General features: G+C 42.7%; 1 protein-coding gene and 1 non-coding gene across 2 annotated transcripts in view; both read left to right on the top strand.

Annotated features, from left to right (window-relative positions):
- Nucleotides 1–3,473: 3,473 nt before the first annotated feature.
- Nucleotides 3,474–3,637, top strand: LOC128598056 (U1 spliceosomal RNA). Its single transcript, XR_008383562.1, has one exon. It is a non-coding gene; the product is annotated as a U1 spliceosomal RNA (small nuclear RNA).
- A 5,744-nt stretch (nucleotides 3,638–9,381) lies between these two features.
- The window catches only part of PPP2R5A (protein phosphatase 2 regulatory subunit B'alpha), an 82,881-nt gene continuing 80,813 nt past the window's right edge, over nucleotides 9,382–11,449 (top strand). The window contains exon 1 of the mRNA XM_053604088.1: nucleotides 9,382–9,589. Within this exon, the coding sequence (XP_053460063.1) occupies nucleotides 9,409–9,589 (181 nt within the window). The 5' untranslated portion in view covers nucleotides 9,382–9,408. The remainder of the gene's footprint in view (nucleotides 9,590–11,449) is intronic.

Raw genomic sequence — 11,449 nt, 5'->3', positions numbered from 1 at the left:
TATGAGCTGAGCCCCTTTACACTGTGTCCTGGTTCCTCATCTATACAGGTAGTGGACAAGGGCTATCATACATTTATGATTCCAGCCTATTTATATGGGGCAAAAGTCTTCAAAGCTGTGGAAAAGGGATTCAATAATAATCAGAAAGTAGATATACACCAATATTTGGAGGATTAATAATACCTCTGCTATACCAAGAGCCCACATTCAATCCATCTGCAAGTCCTGTGTGCTTCTTGTCCAAAATAAATCTCCAATCTAGCCATTTTTACCATCACTGATCTAGTCTAAGCTCCTGGATGAAAAACACAATAGCCTATACAATAACCCACAACAAACTGAGTTAATAATGGTAAGCTTAACTAAAAGAAGTTTATAATTAAAGAACAGAAATGGCACCAATTGAAAACCATGACTACTGGCTGGGCCCAGTGGCTCATGCCTGTCATCCTAGCACTCTGAGAGTCAAGGTGGGAGGACTGCTTGAAGTCAGGAGTTCAAGACCAGCCCGAGCAAAAGTGAGACCCTTCTCTTTACTAAAAATAGAAAAATTAACCAGGCGTGGTGGTGCATGCCTGTGGTCCAAGCTACTTGGGAGGCTGAGGCAGGAGGATTGCTTGAGCCCAGGAGTTTGTGGTTGCTGTGAACTAAGCTGAGGCCATAGCACTTTAGCCCAGGTGACAGAGTGAGACTTGGACTTAAAAAAAAAAAGGTGGGGTGCGGTGACTCTTGCCACCTAGCACTCGGAGAGACTGAGGTGGGTGGATTGCTAGAGTTCAGGAGTCTGGAGACCAGCCTGAGCAAGCGCCAGACCTTTGTGACTACTAAAAATAGAAAAACTAGCCGGGAGTTGTGGCAGGTGCCTCTAGTCCCAGCTACTCAGGAGACTGAGGCAAGAAGATCGCTTGGGCCCAAGAGTGTGAGGTTGCTGGGAGCTCTGGTGAGGTTACAACACTCTACCCTGGGCAATAGAGTGAGATGCTGTTGAAAGGAAGGAAGAAGGAAGGAAGGAAGGAAGGAAGGAAGGAAGGAAGGAAGGAAGGAAGGAAGGAAGGAAGGAAGGAAGGAAGGAAGGAAGGAAGGAAGGAAGGAAACCATGACTACTGATTATGCTGTTAGCAAAGGAGTCTCTGAAAACGGCAGGAGTTCTAATTATCTCAATGTACACTTGTACTTGCAAAGTGGCCAGATTGACAACATGGAATTAGAGTGCTAGGAAAAAATCTGGAAAAGTGCAATGTTCGTTTATAAAAAACAAATTTCAATAAGCTTTAACAACTCACATAGTAAGTTATTAGTCAGAAGATCTTTTTGCATGGAGTAATGTTAAGTCTCTAGAAACACATGGGGAAAAAAGGACTTTCTGATTTGGATCACTTTGAGGCTTATGAGAAAGACTTCTTTGGTATAGCTGGGGGGAGGTATCATCTTGACCATTCTTGTCCTAATCAGCCTTTTAGGTTCCTTTCAACTTATTCTGTTCAAGCACAGGATGCATTTATAAGTGTGTCACACGAGTGAATGAATGAATAAAATCATGAATGAATGAATATCAATAAGCCTGTATGGGCTCCAGAAAGGTTTACTAAAATCTAGGGCAGTGGTCAAACTTCTTTAGATGATGAACTACCTATAAGTCATGCAGCTTCTTCATGAATTTATTTTTCTTTTTCTTTTTTTAGAGATGGGAGCCTCAATCTATCACCCAGGCTGGAGAGCTGTGGCAAGATAATAACTCACTGCAGCCTCAAAGTCCTGGGCTCAAGGGATTCTCCCCCCTCAGCTTCCTTGGTAGTTGGGACAACAGGTGCACACCTGACACCCAGGTTGCTTTTTTGTTTTTCTATATTTCTTTCTTTTTTTTTTGTTTTCACTTTTTTGTTTTTCTAAATACATTTTATTGTGTATATTTAAGGTTTACAACATAATGTTATAGTTACAATAGTGAAGCAATGTAGACATTAATTGAAAATATTAATATATTTATTATCTCACATACTTTTTTGTGACAAGCAGCTACTTATTTAACAAAAATCCCAAATACAATACAATTTTAGTCCTCCTTTTGAACATTAGATCTCTATAAACTTGTTCATCTTACTTTTTTTATTATACTTAAGTTTTTTACTTTTACATATACATGTTTGTTAGGTTTCCATTTTTTGCCTTCACAAAATTAAAGAGGCTTAAAATTTAATAACAATAACAATGTTTAAGCTACATCTTACATATTTATTATCTTGAATCCTTTGACCTGCATCTCCTTATTTCCTCTTCCTGTAACTTCCCTGGTAACCAGAGTTTCATTCTTTATCTCTCAGTATTTGAATTCTTCTTTTTAAAAATTACACATACCCCATATAAGTGAGTTCATGCAATATTTCTCTTTCCATGTCTGTCTTATTTCACTTAGCATAACAACTTTTAGACCTATCCATGTTGTGGCAAATGGCAGAATCTCCTCTTAAAAAGCTGAATAATGTTGGTGTATGTGTGTGTGTGTTGTTGGTGGTGGGGGGTGTATGTATCATTTTCTTTGTCCATCAGTATATTGATGGACATTTGTTTCCCTATCCTGGGTGTTGGGGATAATGCTGTAATTAACATGATAGTGCAGATATCTTTATGAGGTGGTGATTTCATCTGCTTTGGCTATATATGTAGAAAAAGGATTGCTGGGTCATATGGTAATTCTATTTTGAATTTTGTTAGGAACCGCCATACTATTTTCCATAATGACTATACCAATCTACATTCCACCAGCAGTGTAGTAGGGTTCCCTTTCTCTACACCTTCTCTAACTTTTTTAATATTTTGTTGTTTTGATAATAGCCATCCTTACAGGTGTGAGGGGGATAACTCACAGTGGTTTTGCTTTTCTCTGATGATTAGTAACATTGAATACCTTTTCACATACTTCTTTTTTTTTTTGATAAATGTCTGTTCACGTCCTTTGCCCATTTTTTAATTAGGTTATTTGTTTTTCTGTATTGAACGCTTGATCTTAGCCAAAAGGCCGAGAAATGATTATTTTTCTGTATTGAATTGTAATAGTTCTTTATAAATTTTGGATTCTAACCCCTTATCAGATATGTAAAATTTTTTTGTAAATTTTTTCCAGTCTGTAAGTTGCCTTTTCATTTTGTTGATTGTTTCCTTTGCTTTCAGAAAATGGCTAATATTTGGGAAGAACATGAAGCTATTTATTTTTAGTCTCATTTATTTATTTTTGCTCTTGCCAAGGCCAATGTCCATGAGGTTTTCCCCTGTAATTTTTTCAAAGAGTTTTATGGTTTTAGGTCTTATATTTAGGTCTTTTATCCATTTTAAATTGATTTTGGTATATGGTATAAATAACATACAGGACCAATTTCATTTTTTGCATATGGAAATCCAGTTTTTCCAGCACCATTTATTAGACTATCCTTTCCCCATTGTGCTCTTTTGATGACTTTGTCAAAAATAAGTTGACCATACTTACCTTGTGGGAGAGATACCATGTTCACAAAGGTGGTTTTCCCAGCGTGAGGCTTATCCATTGCATTCTGGATGTATTGACCCCTGCAATTTCCCCAAATGTGGGAAACTTGACTGCATAATTTGTGGTAGTGGGGTACTGCGTTCGTGCTCTCCCCTTTAAAAAAAAATAAGTTGACCATATATGTTTGGATTTCTGAGCTCTCTGTTCTATTTCACTGGCTTATGTGTCTGTGTTTAGGCCAGTACCATATTGTTTTGAGTATTATAGCTTGGTAATATAATTTTAAATCAGGAATTGTGACACTTCTAACTTTCTCTTTCTCAGTAATGCTTTGGTTATTTTGGGCTTTTTTGTGGTTCCTTACGAATTTTAGGATTTTTTTTTTCTATTTCTGTGAAGAATGCCATTGGAATTTTGAATAGAGAGTACACTAAGTCTCTATATTGCTTTGGGTAGCACAGAAATTTTAACAATATCAGTTTCCCTAGTGGTCTAGTGGTTAGGATTTGGCCCACTTTCATGCAGCCTCTTAAAATGTGAATTTGTTAAGCCTTAAGCAAGTAACAAATTATATATCTGGAAACATATATATTAAATATATATGAGGAACTGATAGCTTGGCTGCCACCCAAGGTGGGAACTGGATGCTGGGAAACAGGGATGGGAGTGAGACATTTCCTGTTACCCTTTTATTCTTTTTGAATTTTAAACAATGTAAACATATTTTTGTTGTTTTGTTGTTGAGAGAGAGTCTCACTATGTTGCCCTTGGTAGAGTGCTGTGGTGTCACAGCTCACAGCAACCTCAAACTCTTGGTCTTAAGTGATTCTCTTGCCTCAGTCTCTCAATTAGCTGGGACTACAGGCACCTGCCACAACACCCGGCTATTTTTTGTTGCAGCTGTCATTGTTGTTTTTAGCTGGCTGGGGCCAGGTTCAAACTCTCCACCATTGGTGTATGTGGCTGGCACCATAACCACTGTGCTATGGGAGCCGAGCCAATGTGAACATATTTAAATAAAAAGAAATGAGGAACGAAAAACTGACATATTTTATGATAAATCAGATACTATGTTGATTTAGAAGATTCTAGGATCAAATAATAGTGAGAATCTAACTTTTTTTTTGAGATGGAGCCTGAAGCTGTTGCCCTGGGTAGAGTGCTGTGGCATCACAGCTCACAGCAACCTCAAACTCCTGGACTCAAGCGATTCTCCTGCCTCCACCTCCCAAGTAGCTGGGACTACAGGCATCCTCCACATTGCCCAGCTATTTTTTGGTTGTAGCCATCATTGTTATCTGGCAGGCCTGGGCTGGATTTGAACCCACTAGCTTGGGTGTATGTGGCTGGCACTTTAGCTGCATGAGCCACAAGCACCGAGCCAGAATGTAACATTTTAAAAGAGATGAGAGAAATTTTATTTTTGTAAATCTGGAAAATACCACCGCTATTTGATTCTGTAGATAAAGCAAGTGCTCTGGTGGTCTGGCGTTCTATTGGAGCACAGTTTGGGACCCTGGCTCTTTTTTTTTGAGACAGAGTCTTAATTTATTGCCCTTGGTAGAATGCCATGCTGTCATAGCTCATAGCAACCTCAAACTCTTGGGCTCAAGCGATTCTCTTGCCTCAACCCCCTAAGTATCTGGGACTACAAGCGCTCACCATAACACCTAGCTATTTTTAGAGATGAGGTCTCACTCTTGCTCAGGCTAGTCTTGAACACCTAAGCTCAGGCAATCCACCGCCTCAGCCTCCCAGTGTGAGCCACCACACCTGGCCTAGGAACATGGCTCTTAAGAGAATGTTGACAGTTAAAACTTTACTTGGATATGCTTTAGAGAATTTCAGAGTGATCTGAAAAGAATACTCTCTCTAAAACCATTAAACCATGATTTTGATATTACTGTTGCATGAATCATTTTTCCCAGCAAAAGAGTAAAATCAGCAAAGCATATATGTTTATGAAAAAAGGGAGTCGAGTCATATGAGGACAAACCAGTCCAAGGGATTTGCTAGTGATAAAGTCTTGGCCTCTGAATTGCTCTTTACCCAGTATCTGCACATACGGGAAGGAGTTAGAATTCTATGTCATAGAATCAGACATTCTAGAATTCTATGTCATAGAATCACTCTTCCTGCTTCAGGACACATAAATACTAATATTGCAGTTTTCTGTTAGATGATTCTTAGTCACCAAATCTCTGGCTAGGACTCAGATACCTTTTTTATTGAAGACAGTGGATGAAAAGTAAATGTTTGAGAAATACATGTATGTATGAAATTATTGTCTGTATAATTTTCATTTCCTTGTTTTTTTTTTGTTGTTGTTTTGTTTTTTTTTTGAGACAGAGTCTCTGTCACCCTGGGTTGAGTACCACGGCATCATCATAGCTCACAGCAAGCTCAAACTCCTGGGCTCAAGCAATCCTCTTGCCTCAGCTTTCTGAGTAGCTGGGACTACAGGTGTGTGCCATCACACCCAACTAGTTTTTTCTATTTTTAGTAGAGACAGGGTCTTGCTCTTGCCCAGGCTGGTCTCAAATTCCTGAGTTCAAGCAATCCAGTGGCCTTGGCTTCCCGGAGTACTAAGATTACCAGCATAAGCCCCTGCATCTGGCCCGTGAGTGTGTTTTTCATGTATCACATTTAAAACTCATGCCAACTCTGTGAAGAAGGCTGTTCATTTTTTTTTTCCTGACGTACAAATGTGGAAACTAAGGCTCTGACAGAATGAATGACTAGATGGGATCATACTTTTCTAAAGTCAGGCCTTTTGATCCTCGGGCTATCGTTCTTTGTTCCCTAAAGTGTTTGGTGACTTGAATCTGGAATACCATCTTCTCTTTTCAGGTTTTGATTCCTGTCTTTCTTTAAAATCATGCTTAAAATTCTTTTCCAGAAAGCTGTTTCAGATAAAGCCCAGGCAGTTTTGCTGGTTCCAAGCCTCCCAACAATTTGTTTCTAGTATCATCTATCATATTTCAGTATGAATTTGCTTTCTGCTATGTCTTCCCTTATTTTCTATAAATTATCTTTATTATAAATAGTAGTACTCTTGACTTGTACATTTTTAATAACATCCACAACTTACTAAAAATAGATTTATCAGTGCTTTTCCCATAGGTTCTGATTCTGTGTGTTGGAGGTGAGGTCCAGGAATCTGCATTTTAAATAACGCCCCAGAGGATTCTGATGCAGGTAATCCAATAACCACACTTTCAGAAACTCTGCTACTGAGCACTAAAAATTCGATTATTATGTATTGCCTATCTATCCTGTGCTCACTGGGGACCACAGAGGTGTAAAATAACTGAGTTCCTGTTCTCATGTTTACAAACTTTCAAGGGAGAAAGAGCATACTGCCATCTGAGACAGTATATGATGACAGACCCTGTGATTGATGCGGACAATAAATGCATTAGGAATACAAAGAAGGGAGGCATCACTTCTGGCTGGATTGTCATGAATAGCTTCATAGAGACGGTTGAGCTGGGGTTTGAAGAAAAGAGCTTCCAACAGGATGGGAAGAAAACGTAGATTGTTTCAAAGTGTTGGAACAGTAAAAACTAAGTGTCAAGGAACACAACTACTTTTAGGGGATCAGTATGTGCAATGATGGGCCTGAACTAAGAAGTTTATGTAGACACATGAATGGATTTATTTAGATTTGGGAAGTTGGATTGAAGAAAGCCTTGATTTTGTAGACACTGGGTAGCTCTTTAAATGTGCAGATATGACAAAAGTGGCATTTAAGAAGACTGATACGGCAGTGAGTTGAAAGCCCTAAACGATGTTTGGCAATTTGGAGAAAGGCTGAGTTTTGAATGTCTGTGAAGGATTCAACATGATCTAGAGCTTGACTGGATAAGAAAGAGAAGCGGCAGAGATACTGGTGAAGTATGAACCTCCTTTTGGGAGGACTGTGTACAATTTCACCACCCAGTGAATCTGAAGGAGGAAATGTTGGTCTAGAATTCAATTTCCCATCCAAAGTTGGAATCTTACATACATATACATCAGGTAGCTTTGTTTAAATATGACTATTTGCATTATGTTGAAAGGAAAAAAGTCTGGAGCTTGAAGGAGAGGACTGGATATTTGGGTCCACCTGTGAAAAAGGAGACAGACGGTTCAGATTATCATATGGAAAACGCAGCACAAAAAACTAAGATGACTAGTCCTCCTCTTACAGAAATTTAAAAAGTAGATGGAATCTCTAAAAAAAGGATCCCAATAAGAGCACATGGCAAGCCTCCAAATCCACAAACACTGTCCGGCGAATTCATACTCTTCTCCGTGCTGTAAGTAGTAAGGCCTTGGACTCAAAGAGGAGTGAAAATTAGTAGGATACTAAATTTGGAATGAGAAACTTCTATTTGGAGGGCGGCGACTTGCAGAACCCTTTGAAGTAGTGGATACTAAATTGCCTAAACCCCACGCAGGAGCCGTTCTCAGGGAGCTGCAGTGCCTGAACCACTGGAGAGCTACAAATTCGTTTCGCAACCACTAATTACGCAGCTTCGGGCCAGCGGAGTTCTAACACCCGCCCACGAGTCCTGTACTCGCCACGATTGGACGAGCTCACTTCCCTGCCTTCCCGGGGCTCCTTCTCGGGTCAATCACACTGCTCGTTTGTCCCACCGACCTTCGCCCCTTTCAGTGACGTAACAACTGGCGCTCTTTCACGCCCAAACCCTCAAACTCCCCATCAGTCGCTTCAGTTCCCCATTGGCCAGCAGAGGAGAGGAAAGGGAAGGGGTACCCTGGCTTTCTGAACACCCCCCTCTAGTTTTCCGGTCTTCTCGCAGGCTGTCAGGAGAGAAGTTGTAGCCTGGAGCTGTCGCGCAGGCGCACAAAAGTGCCTGCTGGTGGAGGGACATTTCCCCTCCTCAAGAGATTGTGGTGACGCAGGCGGTACCCCGCTCGCCGCCTTCACTTACGATTGGCTGTGGTCGAAGCTCGTCACACAGCCACGCCCCGCCCTGCCTCTCCCAGCTCCTGACATTAGACAGACCTCCCTGGAGGCCACGCCTCAGCCGGGTGCAGCCGCTTAGCCCTGCGATTGGCTGAGGGAGCTGGCATGCTTTCCCACCCTCAACCCCCGCTGCTGCACCAGGAGGCTGGCGGGACCCCGCGGAAGTTGTCAGTCAAACTCCTCCTTCCCCACCTCCCACAAGGCCCCTCCCCCGGGCCGCGCGCCGAAGAGCGCGTGCACGCACACACACTCCCCTCTTGCTTGTACCAACCACCTTCTCAAGTTGTAGCGGTCGCTCCCCGGGGGTTCTCCGTGGGCGGCCGACGGACGCGCGGTAGAGAGGGTTCGGACAGCTCTGCTTAGCGCGGAGCAAGGCTGTGCAAGCGGAGGGCCGGGGCGGCAAGTCACCGCTCCGGGCAATGAGGGGCCAGCGCTGACCGAGAAGAGGGGCACCGCGGCGGTGGCTCCGAGGGGGACCTGCAATGGCAGCGTCCCGGGAGGAGGCTCCAGGCAGGGCGGGCTGCGCAGGCAGCAGCCGCTGAGGTGCTGGCCGTCTGGCCAGCTGGCAACCGAAGCAGAAGGGGCGAGAGGCGTGCTCGGCGTCCGCATCCCCGTTCCCTCACCTCAGTTGTCTAAACTTCAGGCTCCCTTCCACCCTCCCTCGGCGCCCGGAGTCAACAACTTCTTCACCCCCCTCCGCCCCCGCCCTTCCCTCGGTCATCCCCGGGAGCTTGCCGCGCGGCCGGGGACCAGGAACCTCCGGTGCTGAGATGTGGCCGTGAGGCGTTGGCGGGCAGCGAGAGGAGAAGCTCGGCGGCGTCCCGGAGCCGGAGGGCGTTGGGGCCGGGGCGCAGGGCGAGAGCTCTCCGCGCCTCTCCCCCGCCTCCTCCTGCTGCCGCTGCCCGTGCCTTGCAAGCAGCAGCGGGAGTTGCCAAGCACCAGGGCCGCGGAGATGTCGTCTTCGTCGCCGCCGGCGGGGGCTGCCAGCGCCGCCATCTCGGCCTCGGAGAAAGTGGACGGCTTCACCCGGAAATCTGTGCGCAAGGCGCAGAGGCAGAAGCGCTGCCAGGGCTCGTCGCAGTTCCGCAGCCAGGGCAGCCAGGCGGAGCTGCACCCCTTGCCCCAGCTAAAAGGTAACCTCCGAGGGCGCAGCCCCCAGAACGAGCGCAGGGGCTGGTTCCGCTCGCCTCTGCGCCAGCAGAGCCATTTCCTTCTGGGGCTTGGTTCTCCTGCCCAACAGGACTCGTAGTGTGTTAGCCGTGTTCCCCGTGGTGCCTTGTCCCCCACCCCCTCTTTTATCAAACAGGTTTGATGTGAGGAGACCTGCTTCTCACTCCTCCCTGATTCACCTTAACTCTTCCTAGTTTAGGAGAGGCCAACACCCCTCCCCACCTGCGCGCTTGCTTAATCTGCCCTTCTCTCTCGCCGTCCCGCGAGGTGGAGTTCTTCACTCTTCCCTCGGGCTTGTCCTGGGTCTCGCTGTAACAACCCGACTTATCTTCCGACCTTCACTTTCCCGAGTCCCAGCTCCTCTTTTCGATCACTCTTAACTAGTCCTGTACTTTTCCAAAAAAAAAAAAAAAAGCCATTTGCACCCACCCTCTTTTCAACTCCATTTCCCACTGATTGTTCCTAAGAGTCATCTCAGCAGGAATCTTAATGCAAAGAGCACTCACAAGTTAGCTGGCCTTTAGTTGTATTTATTTAAAAAAGCAGCCTGAAAATCTGATCAGTGTACTATCGTTAAGGGTAAATGTTATCCTTTGGCTAAAAGAATAGAAAAATGTAAACATTGTGCCGTCTGAGAGGATACATGCTGTCTATTTGAAGTATTAAAGAGCAGATAGTTTTGCTTTGTAATGGAATGGGAACTTAGTTCACCATTCCAGGGACTTTGTAGGTTTGTACAGTAATTCAAATTGGTATCCGTGCCTAATGCCTTGCGGGAGAACTTGGCACTCTTTTTGGCTCATTTTCTTCACTAGGTTTAGAGGATTTTCATTAAGTTGTTTCCTGGTGTTCTAGTTTATTCTTTGTGTATTACTAAATTTTAACCTTATAATTTTAATATTTTTGATTTTTAAGTGAGATAGAAGTCATTATAGAACAAAATGATGTTGCTCTTAGACATTTAAAAAACTTGGGACAATAGAAATAGACATCTAAATCGTCTGTTTTGCAAGGCTAGGAAATTAAAGGTTCATACTAAAATAGATAAATATTCAGCAGATTTTTCACTCTATTTGAAAAAGCTCCACCATCCCTTCAAGGCCAATCTGGTTCTGATTTGTTTTGGGGCCTATGAATCCACCCTTAGTTTGGCAAATACAAGAATACTATATTTTTATGCTGCCAAACTTTTCAGAGAGTAAAGAAAACCCCAGATCAAACAATAGCTCCAGAACCCCAGTTAGATCCTACACTGACTGCCCTGACTCTTGCTTCTAAGTCAAGGACATCCCACAGTCAAAAATCAGACTGGCTTTTGAAAAGAGGTTGATGTGTTTAGTTAGTGCTATGGCATTTATCATTGAATAAATCATTTAGCATACAAAAATTGTTAACATTTACATGGAGAAATGGTAGATCACAATGGTAGATATTGCCAAGACTTAAATTTTTGAGTGATGTCATAGCTCCAGAAGAATATCATCTTATTTATTAAGACATTAAATTGCTGTGATAGATTTTAAATTTTATATCTAATTAAAACATTATAGTTTTTTATACAATTAATTTTTTTCCACTAAATTGTCAAATTATTTTTGCAGTTTGAACATTTGGTTCTGTCCTTATTCTTTCATATTTAATTTGCTTTTTAGTAAGATAACCTAGTTTCATATTAGGTTGTATTGTTAATATTACATTTACTTTAATAAAAATTGAAATTAAACATATGGTTGATTTCAAGTTAAGAGATGCAGCTTTGATATATTTTGCTTTTAAAAGCCTGGTGAAAATATGCATAGTGTCAGTAATCATCTAAGTTATAT

The sequence above is a fragment of the Nycticebus coucang genome, chromosome 10 (assembly GCF_027406575.1).
Source record: "Nycticebus coucang isolate mNycCou1 chromosome 10, mNycCou1.pri, whole genome shotgun sequence".
Taxonomy (NCBI): domain Eukaryota; kingdom Metazoa; phylum Chordata; class Mammalia; order Primates; family Lorisidae; genus Nycticebus; species Nycticebus coucang.
Note: the sequence above shows the minus strand (reverse complement) of the source record. Positions and strands in the feature narration are given on the sequence as shown.